This window comes from Scleropages formosus, chromosome 17, assembly GCF_900964775.1.
Source record: "Scleropages formosus chromosome 17, fSclFor1.1, whole genome shotgun sequence".
NCBI lineage: Eukaryota > Metazoa > Chordata > Actinopteri > Osteoglossiformes > Osteoglossidae > Scleropages > Scleropages formosus.
The window spans coordinates 14,082,316-14,104,150 of NC_041822.1; the positions used below are offsets into that span (position 1 = coordinate 14,082,316).

At 45.8% G+C, this 21,835-nt stretch overlaps 1 protein-coding gene across 1 annotated transcript in view; it reads left to right on the forward strand.

The window, feature by feature from the left end:
• The window catches only part of LOC108938585 (zinc finger, SWIM-type containing 6), a 62,150-nt gene extending 40,569 nt beyond the window's left edge, over positions 1-21,581 (forward strand). The window contains exons 6-14 of the mRNA XM_018759269.2: positions 1,351-1,527; positions 1,884-2,030; positions 3,803-3,955; positions 7,830-8,090; positions 9,537-9,672; positions 16,844-17,001; positions 17,495-17,658; positions 18,095-18,176; positions 18,669-21,581. Of these exons, the coding sequence (XP_018614785.1) occupies positions 1,351-1,527; positions 1,884-2,030; positions 3,803-3,955; positions 7,830-8,090; positions 9,537-9,672; positions 16,844-17,001; positions 17,495-17,658; positions 18,095-18,176; positions 18,669-19,531 (2,141 nt within the window). The 3' untranslated portion in view covers positions 19,532-21,581. The remainder of the gene's footprint in view (positions 1-1,350; positions 1,528-1,883; positions 2,031-3,802; positions 3,956-7,829; positions 8,091-9,536; positions 9,673-16,843; positions 17,002-17,494; positions 17,659-18,094; positions 18,177-18,668) is intronic.
• Positions 21,582-21,835: the final 254 nt, after the last annotated feature.

Consider the following 21,835-nt stretch of genomic DNA (forward strand, 5'->3'; position numbering starts at 1 on the left):
AAAACCAGTCCGGCATGCGAAACCAGTCCTATAATCAAGGCGGCAGTCAGCCGAGCATGTGAAATGAACTCCCTCTTTCTCTCTCCTCCTTTGCAAGTCTCACTCCTCTCTCGCTGCCTTTCCCCGCCTCTCTCTGCTCCCCCTCCCCATGCACGCCGTGTTAATGAGCATCGGTGCGGCTAATGGTTTTACATAATTTATCTTTCGCTCTTATCCAGTTACCCAGTTTAGGGTTTCACATCTTTTGACTACTTATTCTGCCAAGCTGAGTTTGCCGCGGCCGAGGAGGTGTGCACGTCACAGTCGCCATATATTGCCCTCGATCTTCTGCTCTGGAGGCATGTGACACAAACGCCGGGCTGTGTCGTAATTCTTGTGAACCTGGGGTCAATATGTCCTCAGGTTTGCGAAGCCACATCTGAGCACATGGAAAATACACACAGCGGATGCATTCAGGGGGATGTCATCCCTGAAAAGAAGGGCTATGTAGAGTCTGAAAAGTGTTCAGAATCACTGCCATAAAGAGACAGACAAAAGGAGCGTGCAGTATAGTTAATTATTTTGGTACCTCTATAAGCACACCAGCACCATGTGTAGTGTTTCCCAGTTAGGGATAGTAATGCATGGGGCAGCAGAAGGCACAGTGGATAGAGCCGTTGTCTTGTAACTGAAAAGCCTGCCATAGCACCCTTAATGAAGGTACTTACAACAGAAAGAGTATCATACTGTATAAATGGATTATTTATTTTTAAGTAGTTTTGTATTAAAACCTAACATTGTAAATTGATTCGGGGGGGAAAAAAAAGTCAGAAAAGTGAATAAATAAATAGCACATCTAATTCTTGCCATTGTTTCAATGAGGAGTGGAGATCCAGTGTCTGTGTGGCACAGTTTCTTTTACCAAACCAAAGACTGTGCTGGAGCAGGGGGGCACTTATCCCGCTGTGTGTGTGTGTGTGTGTGTGTGTGTGTGTGTGTGTGTGGCTTAGGTCTCAGGGTAAGAGTTGGCAACATGGAGCCAAGGGCAGCCTTCAATGTCAACACGTTTGCCTTTGCAACGGTGTAGTTAGCTTCCAATGACTCGGATGTCACATTCCAGGTGTTTTAAATGGGAACCCAAGCTGTCACCACTGTGACATAACTTGGCTGGGATGAGCTGCCCTTGCCCCCCTACGCTGTTTTCTTTTGGCTTGTGTTTTAGGCAACGTAACAAATATGACCAAGTTGAGCACTGCTTTCTCTTACGTTTTTTTGGGCTTGTTTCTAACATGGAGACATGCATGGATGTTTGTGCATACGTGTGTAGCCTTTCTCTCTCTCTCTCTTAACGCTTCCTGTTCTTCTTCCTAGATTTGGCGAGCAGGCCTCATCGGACAGTTTTCACAAGGGCCATTGAAGCGTGCGATCTCCACTGGCAGGACAGTCACTTGCAGCACATTATCAGCAGCGACCTCTACACCAACTACTGTTACCACGACGACACTGAAAGCTCGCTCTTCGATTCCCGAGGCTGGCCCATGTGGCATGGTGAGCGCAAGCAGATGCCTGCATGACCTGCCCAAGATGCCCTGCTTGCTGTAACATGTTATTTTTTAAAGCAAAGAAATTAAGAAAATGAGTTATGAAGGACCACATTTTTGTTTGGGCCTTTTAGGGAGGTGGACAACTTCTAAAGCAAATGAACAGGCCTTTGCCAATGGGAACAGGGTCCCTATTGAACTGTTGGATCCGAGCGACAGTTTTTTTTTGTTTTGTAGAGGAAAGAGAGAATTGCTCCTTGTGTTGGCTGACTGCTTTGTGTGTGTGCGCGCGCAGGCATGCTCGCACACTTTTCTCATCTTTTTGTTCTGCTGTAATTCACTCGCTCCCCCTCTCTCTGACAGAGCACGTACCAACGGCCTGCGCCAGGGTGGACGCTCTGCGGTCTCACGGTTACCCCCGGGAGGCGCTGAGACTGGCCATCGCCATTGTCAACACCCTGCGCCGCCAGCAGCAGAGACAGCTGGAGCTCTTCCGACAGCACAAGAAAGGTACGGGAGGAACGGGGGATTACTAGGGACCGTTGGGGCCCGGTGTGTCCCCACATTCACCCCCCAAATTGCTCCAGTAAAATTACCCAGCTGTATAAATGGATAAATAATTGTGAGAAGCTTGACATTGTAATTCGCTTTGGAAAAAGCATCAGCTACATGAATAAATCTAAACGTAATGCAAATTATTCTTGATGAATGCTGCAAAGGGTCACGCTATCAGTGACATTTTGAAACAAGTCAGTCTGAGCTGTCATGGCCATTCAAATAATACTTGTGCAGAAATTAACTGACTGATTTATGCTATATCTTTTCAAGAAATCAAACTTAAAGAACAGTTTTTAACTTGCTCAAAGGTCAAAGTCCTACTAAATTAACTAATACAAGTTATTGCAGATCTGATTTAGAAGACAGGTGGCTCATGTCCAGAAGTGGTGCGGGTGGTCTACAGTGTTTATTTCATTACATGTTTAAAAGTGAACAGAGCTGCCACAGAATGGATGTATTTTTGACAGGTTGCGTTACACAAGGCCTCTGGCAACTATACTGAAAATATGAAGAACCAGTCAAAAGTTTGAGTTTACATGCTTTAATCCAGACATGTCTGCGCTGAAGAGTATAGAATCTGAATGTCTGCAGAGCAGAAGTTGGTCTTATGGACTGATGTTGAAATTTGAACTATGAGTCCAGTCACTAAGTATCAGTAAGATGCACAGAGGGCATGATTTTTTTCCTTTGTGGTTTCCACCGCCCACCTCGGAGGAGGAAGTGTCATGGCCTGGGTTTGCTTTGCTGCTCGCAAAGTTGGTGATCGGTACCAGGTCCTTGGCAGTCTCAACCAGCAGGGCTATCATAGCATACTTCAGCGGTTATGGAAAAAAAACAAGTTTCTGGCACGCATGCTCAAACTTTTGACTGGTACCATTTGCTAGTACATGCTAGAGATTTCATCTCAATGGGATCAATTTTCATACTACTGACAAGTTTTGCTGTTTTATAACTGTCAGTTTATTGAATCTGTTTTTATAAGCACAAAAGCCAAACTGAAGTTCTTCAAACTGGTTTATTAATTGTGCTAGATAATGAAGTTCCCGCCACTTTGGAATACATGTTTTTTTTCCAGTCCATCTCAAAATGGAGTGAATTTACAGTATTTTAATGTCCAGCGACAACAGATGATGATGACTTTGCATAGTAACAATAAATTTAATATATAGAGCATGACCATGCTCTACAACATCCTCACAGGTAAGTAAGGTAAACAAATTAGAATGAAAGTAGAATAACTTTTCACTGGAAAGGAAGGTTAAAACTAGAAATAATGTAAGAATAATACAATTTTACTAGAACAAGGTGTCACCAGTGTTCCTTTTACTTCTGTTACCTTTAAACCTGCTTTTGCAAGTCACTTTCTTAAAAAAAAAAATTTTTATATACCTGGTGCTTTCCTCTTCCAAAGCACCTTACAATGTTGGTTTGTGTATCATTTATAGAGCTGGATAATTTTCTCACTTATGCTCCCAATAGTAGTTGTTCCACTAACTTCACTATTTCTTCTGCTGTTCTCACAGCTGTCCCCCCCCCCCCCCCCCTTTTTTTTTTTTCTTTTTGTGACTCATAATGATATCTACTGGTACTGTTAGAACTGTTTCTGCTGCTACCAGTAGTCCTGCCTGTACTAATTGGGGATGGTACTGGTACTGTTGTTAGTACTACCAGTGGTGGTGCCAACAGAACCACTGCAAAGCTAATGTTTCGCTCTCTTACCCCAGAGCTACTGCACAAAGGCGTCACCTCCATTACAAACACTGAGGGGTGGGTTGGTCATCCGCTGGACCCTATCGGGACCCTCTTCAGCACTCTGACGGAGAGGGAGACAGGCTGGGCCTCTGATGACTGCTCGCCGGGGTTCCTGGATCTCTCAGGTACTACTCGTCATCCGGCAGCCGTGCTCCCTCGATCCTTCCCTGCGGTGGGGAGATGGGAACGTCACTGGAATGTGCTTTGTCTTTTTGTTTAGTATTAATACATGGAAGTCATCTGTGTTTAAGGGCGCTTGGGACAGTTTCTGGAAGGAAAAGAAACGGCGAATCTGTTGCCAGTCAGATTTGTACAACCTGACATTTTGGGAGAGGCTTTTGTGTGACTCCGTACCATCTTCTTTTTCGTCTTCCTCACCCAGCACGACGGGATTACATTGACACTTGTAGTCCGTTTTCACTTTGAATTGGTGGAATATTTAAGAATATATTTTCCCCATAACTGCGGTGGCCTACTGAAAGATGTGTGCTGAATATATTGTTTTCTGAATAATAGAATACCGTATAGGCGTAGACAGACTGGTGTCCCGTCCTGGGCGTGTCCCCTCCCCCTCCAGCCTTACGCCCTGAGTTGCCGGATTAGGCTCTGGTTCCCCGCGACCCTGTATGGGACAAGCGGTTCAGAAAGTGTGTGTGCGCGCACATATAGGTGTGTGAACAAAAAATTGTGTGTATAAGTATTAAGAGGAGCCCTGCTGTTATAGCCCTGAACTGAGTTGCTTCTGTACCATATCCAGATGTATGAATGGGAAGTTTTTTAACATTCTTATAAGCTTTGCAAGACATTTTCGGTAATTTCTCGCAAATGTGGATTTGTACATTATATTGTCCTTTTAGCACAGGGATATCTGGGTCGTAATGGAAGTGAGCTTCCTTCTGAGGGGCCCTGACTAAGCTCAGTTATTTTAGACACCTCACTTTCCCTATCTGCTTTCTTATTGTTGCAGTTGTCAGGAAAAAAAGAACATGCCATTTTCCACACTTGTCAATCCTCGGTATTTGCAGTTGCTATGGTTAATCATGATCGGAGATTGTGTTTGTTTGAGGATTTTTCTCTCTTTAGTCACCTTCTTCCATAATTTTGAAAGAGGCATTTTCACGAAAGCAAGGCCACTGGGAATGGCACTGTCATTAAAAGGGTGCGTTCTATGCTCACTTCATGCGAGAGGCAGCAATGGTTGGGGGGTGGGGGGTAAATACAGCGGAGGAAAAGAACTCAATAGGTTTCAGCCAAGGGAAAGCAGGAGGGGGAGAAAACCCAGACTAAATCTTGTCTTCTACATTTTTAATGCCTTTTTATTTTTAATGTTTTTGTTCCTATCTCTTATTCATGAGGTGTGATTGGAGATATGACTGTCACAATTGGCGGACTGGAGTGTAATTAGTTGGTACAAGAGCCTTGAGGGTATTCCAGGCCTTGCTCTCTGCAGACTGGCACTGCCAGACAGCTGCTTCTGCCCCCTTTCCCCCACCAACCCCACCCCTCCCCCCCCACATCAAACTTAGCCGGGGCTTGCATATGGGATGCACAAGCATCAGTCTATCTCTGGAGGTCTCAATCTGCTATATGGGTTCTACTGAAACCCTGTGAATCAGAAACGACCCCTTCTCCAGCACAGTACTCCCCTGTACTGCCATAAACAGGCTTGCAGGAGAAATGGAATTGATTTGCCTGCACACTCAGTTAGGCATCTGCATGAGGACATGTGCCCATCCACTGTGTTGTGCTTATGTGTGTGTGCTCTTCTCAGACCCCAATGCAAAGGCACTCGTATAACTTTTCTTGTGGAGAGCTCCAGTGTCCAAGCTTTCCCTTGGGACCTGTCCTTCTTTTGGGCCTGTTTCCACGCTCCCCGGGCCACAAGGCCACAGCAGACTTAATGTCTGGACCCTCGCCTGTGTCCACCTGGTCAGCATTCCTGTGCTTGCTGTCCTTTTCAGCAGGTCCTTATAGACTAAGAGTATTGGCTAGTCATGGGTAGGGGCTCTCATCTTGAGTCCCTGTTAGTTTGATGTTTGTTTATATATTATATATATATGTGTGTGTGTGTGTGTGTGTGTGTGTGTGTGTATAGCTTTGACCTCACAAGTTCTGTTATTTTCTGTATTATCCACTGTTAGTCCCATGCAAGTTGGATTGGGCCTTGAGATCCAGGCAGGTCCCATGAGGGAGATGTCAAGGGAACTTCTGGGATCCAGCTCTGCTTTCTTGCTGTCTCTTGGCTGGTTCACTACAGTATCCCCTGAGAGACCAGTGTTTTTAAGACTTACGGCTTGTTTTTTGTTGTGGTGGAAAATGAAGCCTTATATTATGTAGGAATCCTTTTAGCTGTTTCCCCAGTTGTTCATTTAGGTACTTGCTGTTCTGTCTTTGGCCTCTCACTGTGACTGTGTGCTCCTCCCTTCCTCCCGACGTGTAAACTCCGGCCCCGAATCTTCAGGTGAGGGAGAACTGATAAAAGAGTCTGAAAAGCATGTTTGTGAGGACTCTGGCAAAAAAGAGAAGTGATGTTCTGAGGTGTCTGAGAGCCCCTGAGATGTTTAGTCTGCAACATGAATGAATGAGTGAGTGAATGAATGAATGAATGAATGAATGACAGTGTTTGATATGCAGGGACTTCCTGTTCACCCTCATTCACTCTTATACTTAAGCAGATGCACATAACACATACTGAGCGAACTGACACACCCCTCTCGCATACATGTGCACACACTCATGAGCTGCTTTCAGTACGAGAAGCTTTTTCCCTATGTTGTCATCTGTAGGTTGTCTCCATGATCATCATTAGCTGTTATCCGCATCGGGCCACTTTGCCAGCAGGAGAGTTTCCAGGAACATCACGCTTATTTTTCAGTTGTATTGCAATCTTGATTTGAACCCTGCGAATACTGCAAGTGTCTCGACTAAAGATTCACCGATTTAGTCACCGTCACACCCAGAAAGGGTGACAATGGTTTGGTGACCTTCAGATTCATCTAATTCACGCCTGGGTTTGTTCCAGATCTTTGGTGACTGCATTTTTTGTCAAGTCGGTAGATGTTATATCATATACTTCTGGAGGCAAACTGTTTTTTGCCTTTTTTTTGATAATTCATTAAGATGTCATAATCCTTTTCTTACTGCTATGTCAGCTTGACCTCTGACCTATCCCGTTCAAAATCCAGCATATAAGTGATCCTCAATCATTTCTTATATTTATTTTTGTAGCAGTTTCACTGTCTCATTATATAACTGGGCCTTCAGATCCATGCAGGTCTCATGAGGGAGATGTCAAGGGAACTTCTGAGATCCAGCTCTGCTTTCTGTCTTACTGGGTGCCATGCTCAAATTAAGGTGACAAGAATTGAAAATACGTAGCTTAAAATAATTCTTGCTTCATAATTCTTCAAAGCAGACTGTCCCCCTACTGAGGTCCTGTAAAATGTGGAATTAGTTGAAAGGGCCAGCCCCCCAGGATGCCTTGCTTTTTCCCCAGCCCTTCAAAATGATGCTGGATGTGCCAATTTTACAGACAGATAAAGGTGATTAAAAGCAAAAAATCCCCTTAAGTCGAGAGAGGGGATGAGAAGAGGTACGGGTGTTGTGTGCGGGTGTTGGATGATGGAGCTTAATGCACACCAGGTGCTGCACTGTGGCTGCTTCTCCAGGGGGCACTACACCATAGCAAGGGCTAGTTCATGAGCTTGGGAGCTTGCATCACTTCCACACCCCACTCTCTGAGCCTTGTCAGCGACTTCTCATACTTGTCACTGAAGGATCCTCACTGATGCTATTTGTTATCGTAACAGATAACATACTGTAGCTAAAGGGCACAGACGTATAACCTGAAAGTTGCTTGTTCAAGTCAGAGGGAAGCTCATGACATAGTATCCTTGATCAAGGTGCTCATGGGTCTCTTTGTTTAAAAGTGTCAGTGAAATGTGTTAGTGAATTCTAGTCAGCGAAATAAATGATGTACCTCTCTCCTTCCCACCTCAGATTCCATGGGCATGGCAAAGTGTTCAGACCCCCAGCTGTGCCCACCAGCACGTCTCTTGGAGGAGGGCGAGTCATATCTGGCTCTGGCTGTGGAAACTGCTCTTCTAGGCCTTGGCCAGCAGAGGAGCATGCCCGATGGGCTCTATGCCCAAGAGAAGGTCTGCCGCAATGAGGAGCAGCTCATTGCCCGCCTCCAAGAGGTGGAACTCAACGACTCGCTCATCAAGATATTCCGCAAGCAGGCTGTCTTCCTGTTGGAAGGTGAGTGTTCATCCTCCTGCAAACTAGGCTGCCAGCACTCCTCCTGAGCTCTTAACAGCCTACTCATCAATTCATTGCTGCACCTTCAACTTTTCTAAGTTTGGAGGTCCAGTACCATATTTGGATTGGAAAAAGCCTGTTTTGGGTCAGTTTTACAGAGTACCTTAGTCATTTGTTGCAGTGCCGAGTAATCTAGAACGGTATAAACAACTGTGGTATTGTGTGATAGGTATCAGACTATGTTTAGAATAGAGCTGTGGAAGGGATTGATAGTACGCCAAAGACCAAGTTGTAATAAAGTTTATTGGGATTTAATCGCTTTTGAATTGCGCTGAAAAGTGAACGTGGATGTTTCTGCTATGCTGTAATGCTGCCGCTTTGCACTGCCTGAGCCACCTGCAGTTTTGTTGTGTGGGTTTTTTTTTTTTTTTTTTTAAAAAAAAAAAAAAAAAAAAAAAAGCACCAGAGACACAAGCAGACAGGACCGGTTGAGGATGCTTTGTTTTATTTTTCATCCTGTCCATATCCCGTCACTCTTTTCATCATGATCATATGAAAGCAGTGAGATGTTAATCATATATATATATATATATATATATGTGTGTGTGTGTATGAATGTGTGATTTCCTTTGCTTCTATGAAGCAGTCAAGACTTAAGCGCAGAGGACTTTGTCACACTGGACTGTGCCTTGCTCCCTGGTGTCTGCTGCTTGGGGAACAGGAATGGGGAGGGAAATTTCCCAGCCATTCTGGAGTCCTCTTCCTGAGAAGACCACCCACCTCTGGGTCAAGACATAATGAAGTTCCCATGCTCAGCCTGAGGAACAGGCCTGGCCAAGGCCAGGGATGCCGTGGCTGCCTGCATGTGATGTGGGCTGCGGTTGGGGGCCCGCTCAGTCGAAAATAAACTAATTACGGGGAGGGGGGAGCCAAGCCTACACATAAGGCTTTTATAGCATAGCCACTTATTTTCTACAGTGAAAAAAAAAAAATCATACTTAAAAAGTGTCAGATGCAGAGTTGGTGAATAAAGGCTCCTTAAAATCATCCTGACAGACACGGCTCCTCAGAGCCCCGCCTCCGTCTCTGCCCTGAGCCCCACCCACCAGAGCCCAGCTCACCCCTTGTGTGAGTCGCAGAGGGGCCTCCCATTCGTAGGGGCGCTGGGAGACCATCTTTCCTGTTTGCTTCAAGTGCAGCTGCGCCTTTGAGCAGCACAGGAAAGATTTGCGGTGGATTTGGTGTATCACTCCCTGAGCCTGTTAGGCTGCTTTCCTTTTTCAGCCATAGACAGCAGCACTGGAACCTACGAAATCTCTTCTTTGCAAGGCCCTTGCGCAAGCGGATTGTTAATCGCAAACCATGTCACCATTTCTCTTTTGTGTGTAAGAGGCGGCTGCTGTCAGTCCGGTGTTATACGTTCTTTTCCCTCTTTCTTCCTTCCAGCTGGGCCCTACAGTGGTCTTGGGGAAACCATCTACAGAGAGAGCGTTCCAATGCACACTTTCGCCAAGTATCTCTTCACTTCCCTGCTACCTCACGATGCTGAACTTGCATACAAAATTGCACTGAGAGCAATGCGGTGAGTGTATGTCACATGTCCTATGTATATGTCCACCTAAAAAGGACTTCAAGAGGGACCGCATATGATATTGCAGCATAGCATGTCGTCCAAGAGACACAAGAGAGGAGGAATGGGGCCGAGTCACATGTAATGACAGGGCGGATCTGAGAGGCCGTGGGCAGGGTTTGGCCGCAGCACGCCGCAGTTCCTCCCAAAGCTGCATTCATTGCAGGAATGGGTGATGGAGGAATACTGGGCAGAGACGCCTGTGGACTCAGCGTCTACGCTGTTTTTTTTTTTCTCCAAGCAAAAGCGTGATTAGTGGGGTGTGCGAAGCAAGCCGTAAGGGAGGGGGAGTATGCGTGGCAGACAGGGAACGCATCTGTCCTCTTGAGCCGCTTCTTCAGGGATGCTGTATTAGCTGGGGCACTCTTCTTAATCACAAGACCCCTTTTTGCTGCAAAGTTGCTAAATAATTCATTGCATTCGAAAATTAGTTTTTGGGAAATGTGTGAATAATGAATCTATTTTGTTGAGTCCAGTCTGCTTTTGGGGACTTCAGAAGTGCCGTTGCCTAATTTTTCTTTTCTTTTTCCTTTCCTGTTACCTGTTCCTCTGTGGACAAACAGCCTTTGTGTTTGTGTTGTTACAACTGAACAAGCTTTTAGTGTGTCTCTTCAAAATGGATCTTTTTTTTCCAGTAGCCCCAACCTTGTTTTTTATTTTGTTTCGGTGCAACGGCATTGGTGTATAGCGATCTTTTGTGAGTTTGTGTTGTTTCCTTCTGAAAAAAACCCCCCATTTTAACCCCTTCTGCCTGTTTTATTCATGATCAGGTATGCAATTTTTACATTTCTTCCTAGAGTTTCATGCTAGCAGGGCAGGGCTGAACACTGAAAAATACAGTACCTCCATTGATGTGGATAATGTGAGTCACTTGATTCTTTACTCTGTGGGGTGTAGGATTCATCAGGGAATGCTACACACTTGGAGGAGAGCATGGTTTGTCTGATTAGACTCACTTTTCTGTAGATGCAGCTTCCAAAGTGGTCCCAAGTGTCCCCCTTTCTCATTTCTCTCCCCTGGCTTCCTGGAGCTTCTTGTATCAAGTTCAAGACTGGTTGAGACCTCCGAAATGGTCAAAGTACCATTGCTACATAACCTGATCGTTCCCTTCACCCTGCGAAGAGTGCTGTGCTCCTCCACTCCTGGCCGCTTGCTGATCCTAGTCACTAGGGTGTCACTTAACTTGTGCATATAATCCAAAGCTAGCTGGTTCTGATGTTGACCCTAGCCAGTATGGTGACAGACACCCTCTCTACCTCCGAACTGCTCAGTCACTCCCAGCGTTCGCGAAGGGACTCAACCCGTCTTCCATGCTCATTTCTCTCATGAGATCCTGACAGCAATCCAAGGCTTGCTATGATCTCTGTATTTGCAGTTTACCTCCTCTTTAAACTAGTGCTAGAATAATCAGCACTTTGAACACCAGATATGAGCTCTAATGACTGTGGAAAGGAGTTGGACTAAGGCACTGATACTGTTTGTGTGCACTTCACTGTCATCTGTACACTTGGGTGGTAAACACAGGTCACAATTGCTCTGCTAAAATAAACAAAAACACTATTTATGAAAATTTATTACTTGAATCTTAGTAACTTGAGAAGCCACTGTAAATCTAGATAGCTCACTTATTGTAGGTGTAGCTGTGAGCCACGGGGGGTGGGGGATGGGATCACAGCCAGGTCGGTCACCAAAGGGAGCATACAACAATTTGTTCTATGGGCCTCTTTACCACAGCTTATGTGGCACAGTATGGACTGGAACCCAGGGCCCAACAATAGGATTCATGGCAATTTTGTGCCCTTATTTTATTTTATTTAATTTTATTTATTTAAATTTGGGAATAATCTGCCATCTGTCATTTCCTGATGCTGAATTAGTCCAGCACTAAAAAGCATTCTCCATATTGGTATTCTCATCTGAATGGCTTAGAGTTCACAAGGGAAGGTATTGCTCTGAAGGAAGACCATTTGGGGCTCTGCTAACTCTTTGCTTTGATCAAGACTGTGTCTAACAGCATGGCCATTGCAATTACCAGGGGCACCAGGCTTTGGACCTATAATGGGTTCTGATACTAGGTATGGATCTGAATAAAGTGACAAGGATTCAGGGATTCCACCGCTCATTCTTGTATTACTGCAGGTCAGGTTTGTGCCATGAAAAGATGTAAATCGCTAGAGAAGTGAGTCACTTTCGACAAAGGTGCCTCTCAAGCCAAGAAAATGGGACTTAAGCACTTTGTTTTGCATGTGTTTACACTGTGGGCATGGTTCCAGGGCCAAATGGAAGGTAAATAAGTGCTTTCCAGTGCAGCGGAAGAGGCGCTCTTTTCCCTTGCGGCTGGTGTGTCTGCCTGAATGCATGGTATGCAGGGAAAGTGATGTGAATAAACAAGGGGTTAATGTAGAGAAGAGGGCAGTAGTCCCCTAGGTTACGGAGACATGCCAGGTCAGCCACTAGAACCCCGAGACACACAGCCTTTGTTTATACAGCATGTTCATTAGCTTCTTTCGGGTGCTTCTCTGCCACCCACACTTGAGGTAACATATGGCCGTGTTGTGCAAATAAAATATTTCCTAGCCTAATGGAAAGAGCAACCAGCATCGAGGACTACGTGAGGTCGGGCAACATGCGTTACCTTGTTCGGGCCCTCTTCCGGTAAACCTTGCAGCCTGAAAGTTGCTGGTTCAAGGTCCAGGTAGGGCCCTCTTCCGGTAATCGTTGAGTGAGTCATTTTAGTATAAAAGCACCCGCAAATGAACCAAATAAGACACTCCGCAATTGTTACCAAGTCCCTGATCGGTAACATGTAGAGGTACTCGAATGGTAAGGTATACATAGGCTTTCCAGTGATGACTTATGTAGCTTTCAGCTCTTCATCCAGGAGTTGCTGGAATTCAGTGAAAATTTTGCAAACACGATAGATGCATCAAAGCAAAAATGACTTTAAAGGAACGACGAAGGTTAATTCCACTACCACTGAGAGGAGAAGAAAGATGCGGAGATGATCGCTTACATTTATTACGCCGGTTCACTCATTTATTACAGGTAATGCCCTAAGTTGGCTGGTTTAAACTGCTCCATTTCTTACTGTCCCAGAATTGTGGGCTGTCTGGCACAGCATTAAAATCAGCTGGAATTTCCCTGCTAAGATATGAAGCAAGGAGCGCTTTGTGCATGTCTTCCAAAATATTGTCTCAATTTTTCCTGGGGTCCAGTCCCAGAGACAGTATTTGGTTTCAAAGGGAAGAGAGAGGAAACGTCTGCTGCTGCCCCGGAGAAGGCGGTAAACTCGGTGGTAGCTGTGATGTTCACCAGGGCCTTGGGGGTGAGAATCCTGACCCAACTGTTGAATGTTTTGGAAACATGGCTCTTTCCTTCTCTGGCTAAGCATCTGAAATAAGTAGTTTGGGACTTCTCTCCATCGTTCTCTTAAAAAGAATGGAGTTTGTGGTTTTCGCAGTCGCGTTTGTTGTCGAACTTCTCGTTGGCAGATCTCGTTTTCGGCAGCCAGGGGATTGTTTCGAGCTTCAGCTGCGAGTTTCCCCCGACCAAAGTTATAGCGACTTGAGGGTTATCCCCCGCACAGGCCTGAATATTTTCACCAGAGCCAAGAAACGTAAAAAAAATGAGTGGCGTTCAGTGCACCGTTAATGTATAAAGGTTCGGTGAGCGAATGGACTTTCTCCTGACTAAATGCATGTTCTGTAATCAAAGGGCTTCGTTTCTTATAGTCGGTTCTGCTGTAAGATAGCTGCGTTACCGTGAAACATGCTGGTATCCCAATTAGCATAATAAGTTTCAGCGGGAAGAGTAGTTGGGGGCAGAGCACACAAAATACAGGAATCAAAAACATGCTAATCATCACCTACACAAAACACCTACAGTCGTAAGATGGTGTGAAACCTGATAACTTCTGTTGCAGATGAGTACATCTAGCTTTTCTTGTAGGGATATCATGACACCACATCGACCGTCAGAATGCTTCGCTACACTTTGTCTGTCTGGCCACGTTTTACTGTGGTACGCTAGATTAAAATGAAACGTGTAGCATAACTTCGAATTTCCAGAGTGGAGCTCTGTTGTTCCCAAATTGCACTGGCAAAAGTTTGCATTGTGTATATTGCATCCCTATAGTTATTCTTTGAATTATTTTCAATTTTGTTATGTATAAAAAATAAAAGTGACTTGGAAGGCAGCCACAAAGGCAGGACCACAGTACAGAACAGCAGGATTTTTCAAAAACAGGTTTATCATCAACCTAAAGAACCCCTTTTGGTCAAAACGCGAGCGCAAGACGACCGAGTCTCGGCGCGAAGCTTACGCAGAAAACCCAATTACAGATTAGTCTTCAGTCCAGCCTCCTTTATGGTCCGTATTATTGGACCTTAGGTGTCTGCAGCTGGCTCTCATGATCTAGTTATGCACAGGTTTGTCTCTGGGAGCTGTCAGTCTTGCTGCTTTCTCCTCCTGCCCTGGGTTTGACGTGTGTGTGTGTGTGTGTGTGTGTGTGTGTGTGTGTGTGTGTGTGTGAGAGATATACATGCCTTGTAGCAGAACAGACTTTGTCTGTTTGCCCCTCCCCCACCCTTTTTAAAGTTAAATTTACTTTTCTCCACTTAAATCCTAGGCTCTACCGATTGATTGCGTAATGTTGAAGATGAATTACAATGGGACATGTGTATGGGGGATCAGGGAGGCAGGGTGGTGATAGAGTGCACACTTGCAAATGGACTGTGAAAGGCGACACCCAGGGGGGGGGGTCTGGCACTTTTCGCTGCGTTCTCGGCAGGTGGGAGGACCGCCGAGGTCACCGGTGCAGCCATCGTCTTTGAGCACTAATACCACCACTGCTGCTGCCTTATGAGTACTTGGCAAGCGTTTCGCTTGTAGCCTGGAGACTCTTTATCCTGAACGCTTAATTTTTAGTAGCGTTATCAGCAGCATTGAGGAGATGGCCCTTTATAGCAGCGAGTTGGTGAACATGCAAGAGCAGTTTTGAGGTCCATTTTGAGATGTGACAGAGATCTGAAGGATCTGAAGTTGGGTTTTAGCTATGGTGGTTGCTGGGCCAGTGTGTTATAGGATGATAGATGCTCAAGTTTAAAAAAGTTATGACAGCGTGCGCACGCGCGCACACACACACACATATATATATAATATATATATATATATATATATATTATATACACACACACACACACACACACACACACACACACACTGTCTGAAACTGCTTGTCCCAAACGGGGTTGCGGCGAACCAGAGCCTAACCTGTCAACACAGGACGGAGGCTGGAAGGGGAGGGGTCACACCCAGGATGGGACGCCAGTCCATCACAAGGCACCTCAAGAGGGACTCGAACCCCAGGCCCCCCAGAGAGCAGGACCCGGCCAAACCCGCTGCGCCACAGGTTATGACAGTGCCGTATGTTTTATTCATCCCGCTTTTTATCCTCTTCCTTTATTTACTGCAACCTACAGGGAAAAAGTACAAAGACCTATATACATAATTGCGTTGCATAATCCAGAGGAACATTTCTGGAAATGTACCCTCGAAGCTCAACTTTCGACCTCATCCAGACATCTCTCAGCTTTTGATAGCGCCACCAGTGGGTAACGTTATCTGGTCCGGTCCCACTTTGACCTGCAGCTCACAGGAAGGTTCAACACAGCTGCATCGCTTCATGTCGGGAGACTCGGGAGCCCCTCCCCGATTTGTACCACGGTCGCCGAAGGCCGCAGCAACTCTTCCCGCAGCCGGATGTGAAAAACAGAAAACTTGGGATGAAGTTCTGAAAGGCACCACCCCCCCCCCCCCCCCTCCCTCTCGAACCTGAGGAGTGCAGCCATATCCCCCTGCGGAACCGTGCTTTTAGCAGCTCTTTAATGCATTTTGAATGAGATGCGTGAACCCGCTGTTGCTCTGGGATCGGGGATGCTGATGAAAAGATTATTTTTATTTGTACTCTGGGTTTTGGAGTTCATTCCTGCACGCTCTTCCTTCAGTTGTTGTTGCTCCTTTTTTATTTTTGGCAAGAATTAACCCAGTTGTGCGCATCAAAAACCGAAACGCCAGTTTGACCCAGTTTAGGTTTACACGCTAACGCCGAAGATCGCTTTAACGTGACGCTACCCGAGAAACCGTCTGACTCATCGTTAGAAAGGTGTTAGTGTAGAAACAACAACGTCATTAGCTTGTTAAAACAGGCTCATTAATGGTGACAAACATTCATGTGGTAGAGCTGCAGTTCTGGGAGCAGGAAAGTGATGTTCCCATCATCCAGCCAAACCGTTTGTGTGACACTTTGGTTTCAGACGCATACCTCCTACCTTAATGCTGAGAAAATTCCCTCTAATCTCAGTGTTGCCTCACCACCGCCTTTGCTGAATGCCCTTTCGCACTGACTCATCAGCATTCTTGTAAGGTGTGTATGTGCATACCTCACTTTTTCATGCAGATTGTTTGAACCTTTGTCAACAGTAATTTCCTCTAATCCAGCTGTGCCCAGATGTCAGTTTTAGGTGCATCTTGTGGGAGATCTTCCTCCCTTCGTTCGTCCCGGCAGCTTCTGTGACGGTTATTGCCCAACGTGTCCTCGTATGACCTCCCACTTTTTTTTTTTTTTCTGCTGTGCCTGTCGCTCGGTGCCTCGTTCACTCACGCATGCGTTGGAATTTTAATGTGTTAATCATCGCTCTGAAATGCTAATACTTTTGAAACGCCCAAGTATTTCCCAAACTATTCATGAACAGACCACTGACAACGGAGTCCTGCTCCATAAGCTTTTGCTGCTCTCATTTCGTGCAGAATCTGTTTATCCTCTGGCTAAATTACAAGATGTTTCCTGGTACCTGCAACGTCCTCTGGTTATGCTCTTTTCTTCTGAGTCTGCCCGTTTATCTCTCGAGTTTTTGTGAGGTATGCGGTTAGCTGAGCCTGGATAGCAGGCCCGGTGCCAGTGCCTTTATACTTTTCGCCCTGGCTCATAGCTTCGCTCTGAATACCAGCTTGAAGGGCTACCTTACTGTCGGCAGTGTGTAAAAACTGTGTTGCGGCTGCGAGTCAGCCTGGTGTCAAAGGCCAGGATCTTTACTAATCTACCGATATTCTCTATCTCCTTCAGGTTACCGGTGCTGGAGTCTACGGCCCCCACAGGGGACCTCTCCCGGCCCCATCACATGGTCTCCGTAGTTCCCAACCGTTACCCCCGATGGTTCACCTTGAGCCACATCGAGTCGCAGCAGTGCGAGCTGGCTTCGACCATGCTCACTGCTGCCAAAGGTCAGCAACATACCGCCATCCCACTCCACCCTGCCCTACTCCTGGACTCGTGGTTTTATTTTTATTTTTTGCATTCAGTTGGGGATTCACAGGGGTGAGATGCAAAGAATGAAATGACAAGGTGGTAATGGAAAAACAAACAAAACAACTTGCAGGGTTCATCTTAAGGGCCAGAATGGCAGTCATTTCCCCTGCATGCCTAAATGGTCCAGTACCTCAGTCCTGTCCACCTGCACTTCACCCCTAACCCCAGTGGAACTACCACATAGGTCCTTCCTGTCCTTCCTGTCATTCCTGCTATGTGTTGGTGTTGCCCCACTGGGGCTTCTAACGGAGTTTGTTTGTACTTACACACTGTAAGGCCTAGATGTGTCTTGCAGTGCTAAACTGCCATCTGTCGCTCATGTTTAAAACATGAATACTTTCTGGATGGTTTGCTGTCATAGTCCAGTAGAGAACTTATTTTGGATTGCTTTGCTGCTGTTCCTTTTAGGTGATGCTCGGAGGCTAGAAACGGTCCTGGAGTCCATCCAGAAGAACATCCACTCCTCGTCGCACATCTTCAAGCTGGCCCAGGATGCGTTCAAGATCGCTACGCTCATGGACAGCTTGCCGGACATCACCCTCCTCAAAGTGTCTTTGGAGCTGGGCCTTCAGGTAACCGGTTGGGGATGAGCTCTCCGGGACCACACAGGCAGGGCTGTATTCCCCTGTGTGTAATTGTGGAAGCCCAAGATTGGTTGAGTCAGATTTTTCTTCCTTTTAACTGTGCTGCCCAGATGGGAGACTTCCTGCCTTGCTTTTTGCTATCCCTGCGACCACTGCTGTATAGACTGGTTAAGTTCGAATGTAAGCTTTTGTTTTATTTGGACAATATTGATTAAGATTTCAGACTACTGAGAAATTGGGGGGGTTGGTTTCAAAGTCCAGTTTTTTCACATAAGAATGATTTGTTAGACAGTGTTTTTTTTTTTTTTTCTATAGATACCAGTGAAGTTGTTTGGGTTGGCAAACACCCTCCCTTTACCACATTCCCTTCCTCCCTCTTTAATTTCTTCATGTTGCTCACATTTTTTCATTTTTTTTCTGTCAGGTGATGAGGATGACGTTGTCGACACTGAACTGGCGGCGCCGTGAAATGGTTCGATGGTTAGTTACCTGTGCCACCGAAGTGGGTAAGTGATAGCTGCGCCCCCCTTTATTTTCCAGTTTACACCGCACTGTCTGGAGAGCATTACAATGGCTAAGAAAGGGAGCATGCTACACAGATCAGCATAGGTTTTAAACCCCTTAGTGTTCCTGTGGTTTGGTTGTGATGTGAAGGTGGATTGACGACTGCATGGAAACTGTGTACAATCAGTTTCTGGATTAAAATAAGTGATTCAAATGACATGACGATGACAGACCATCTGTTTTCTGCTGGATTAAAATTTCTTCTTTTGATTTCAGTCGTTGCAGGTCGTACCAATTCATTTACCCATTATTAACCTTGGCCCATGAAGCACTGCAGTTGTAGGCAGAATTTTTAAGATAGCTGTAGGTGGACAGACTTGCACATGTCGCGGTGATGTGACAGCTCAGTTTATAATGAATGCAGATCTAAATAGAGTAGAAGGAAAAATAAGTGATTGTACTTCTAAACCCCACTCTTTCTGTGTCTTCCACAGGTGTCTATGCCCTAGACAGCATCATGCAGGGCTGGTTCACACTCTTTACACCTACGGAGGCCACCAGCATTGTGGCCACCACCGTAATGTCCAGCAGTACCATTGTCCGGCTGCACCTGGAGTGCCACCAGCAGGACAACCTGGCCAGCAGCGCCAGGACCCTGGCCCTGCAGTGTGCCATGAAGGACCCGCAGAATTGCGCCCTGTCTGCCCTCACGCTCTGCGAAAAGGACCACATTGCTTTTGAGACGGCTTACCAGATCGTGTTGGACGCCGCCGCCACAGGCATGAGTTACACGCAGCTGTTCACCATCGCGCGCTACATGGAGCACCGTGGTTACCCGTTGCGAGCCTACAAGCTGGCCACGCTGGCTATGACACACCTGAACCTGAGCTACAACCAGGACACGCACCCTGCCATCAACGACGTGCTCTGGGCCTGCGTCCTGAGCCACTCGCTGGGCAAGAATGAGCTGGCCGCCATCATCCCCCTGGTGGTGAAGAGCGTGAAGTGCGCCACGGTGTTGTCGGACATCCTGCGGCGCTGCACGTTGACTACGCCGGGGGTGGTGACCCTGCACAGCCGCAGGAACTCTGGCAAACTGATGTCGCTGGACAAAGCCCCGCTGAGGCAACTTCTGGACGCCACCATCGGGGCCTATATCAACACGACGCACTCCCGGCTCACCCACATCAGCCCGCGGCACTATAGCGAGTTCATCGAGTTCCTCAGCAAGGCCCGGGAGACTTTCCTCATGGCCCACGATGGACACATCCAGTTCACGCAGTTCATCGATAACCTGAAGCAGATCTACAAAGGCAAAAAGAAACTCATGATGCTTGTCCGAGAGAGGTTTGGCTGATGAGGCCATCAGCTTCACGCGTCAATTTTTTTTTTTTTTTTTCCTTGAGCCTGCCTTTGTACCCCTTTTGACTTAAAATGGACAGAAAAGGAAAATAAGGACAGGAAGCTATAAGGAGAAACCACCACAGAGCCACACCGGTATTACTATGTGTATAGAACCGTTTGTTTTGCGAAAGAAAAGGAAAAAAAACTGTCATGTCGTGAAAGTTTGTGTTTGTTCATTCATTTGTACGGGGGGTGGGTGTAAAATGAGGAAGAGAAACAAAATGTTTTCTTTCAGTTTATACTGAGTATATGTTGTCCAGTGGCAAAAGCCCACGTTCGGTAGCTCTCCTGTTATTGCCGTGATAAACATTCACAGCCTCAAAGAAAAGAAAAGAAAAGAATACGGCTTTAAACCAAACAGAAAAAAATAACGCCTCCATCCTAAGGGACAAGTACCTCGTATGGATCCAGCTTTACTCCCACATAACTCACTCAGTTTTGCATAGCAGTCTGCTGACAGAAAAGTGTTACGGTCAAAGTACACCGATTTAATTGAGTAAAACACTATGATTTCCGGTTCCAGGGTTCGACTGCGTGGCTTTTCCTGTGCCGTCAGTTCAGAAGCGGGGCACTGACATCACACGTGTGGAAACTTTAGCGACTGTCAACATACATTCTCAGGGATTTCTCTAAAAAAGAAAAAAAAAGAAAAAAAAGAAAAGAAAAAATGGAAAAGAATGAGAGCATTTATTGTACTGTACATATTATAGTATATGTCTGAATACTGAGAGAAGAAAGGTATACATTAACTAATTTATAAAGAATATTCTATGTAATGCAAAATACTTGAATCTGCAGTAGCTTGGTTTTTACACAGAACATATCAGAAGGACTAAACTGGCCTTGCTTCTCGGGGGGCTGGCTGGGGTGGGGGCAGTCTCTGCTGGGCACCTATGCAGAGTCACTTTGTCAAATTGCATGATCTGATTGGTATGTATGTAAGAAATACAGCTAAAGCCGATTTTGTAGCCGTATACAAATGTACTTCTTCTGGCTTATACAGGTTCGCGGTTTTGGAACGGGCACCGTAGATGAACGAGGGACAACCGGAGGCCGAGCAGAGCAGCGAGCCTTAGCGTGAGGAGAAAAGAGGGGGTTAGAGAGCGAGAGGAAGAGAGAGCGCGATGGAGAGAGGAAAAAGACTGTGACGCCCGCGGACGGTTTCGCCCTACGCGGCTGCGACGTCGATCCTAGCGAAACCTTGTCGCTACCGTAGTTCTCCGTTGAAACCGAAATTGTGTGCCGTAGATTTGGCCTGTCCGCCTTGTTTTGCGCGTCCCCCTCCTTTGCAGTGCAGCAGCAATAGTCTACAAGTTCCATTTATGCACAATAGCACATCGCATACCCCCACGGTAGAAGACGCAGCGTCCTCTCAACGTTGCCGTGACCTGCAAGCACTGTGGTTACGCTGCGACGACGCCACCGCAACGATGCCGGAGCAACGCGTGTCGGCCGGACACCCGTTCTGCTAGTATCTTAACTCTGTGCAGGACTGGAAGTTGCTATGTAGATCTGACTGTTCTATTTTTCATGCTTTTCTCTCTACTTTTTACTTATTTTGTTCTCTGGAATTCCTCGAACAAGAACAGCCTTCTTTCTTGCCTTGTCTTAACGCTTTAAAATAACCAAACTGGAGTTCTAACTACCAAACCTGTTCATTAAATGAAAGCCAACCAACTTTGGTTACAACTTTAGTGTCTTTAATTTTAGCTGGATGGTTCTGTATCTCGTGCTTTTAAAAAGCTTTTTTACGTTCATGGTGGAAATGTTGTCTTGTGTCTCTTGTTCCCTCCATTAGAGGATTTCCTAGAGGATTGTTCGTAGCTTTTTTCGTTTAGGAAACGAAATATCATGTTCTCCATTTTATTTATTATAATAGGTAAAAGATTGTACTTCATCTCCCATGTAAACATGCTCATGAAGTTGAAATTAAGATTTGATACGCCGATATCAATTTATTTATGTAACTAAATCACTGTTTTATAAACTTGTTAATGATTGAATTTTTTTTGTTTCAATTAAAATTAATTTTTTTTTGAGAGGTAAAATTTGTTTGGGTCTTTATATGGGAAGCTGCAGTTGCGCAGCCTGTTACGGAGTGATCGGGCGTGTCGTTTTCTGATACATCGACTCTAGTCCGAGATCGATCGATTGAGATGTAATTTGGCTGATCGCTGATCTCCTACAGACATTTTTGTAATTCGTTAATCTGAGAAATAAATCTTGACATAGTTGCTATGAATGAAATATATACAGG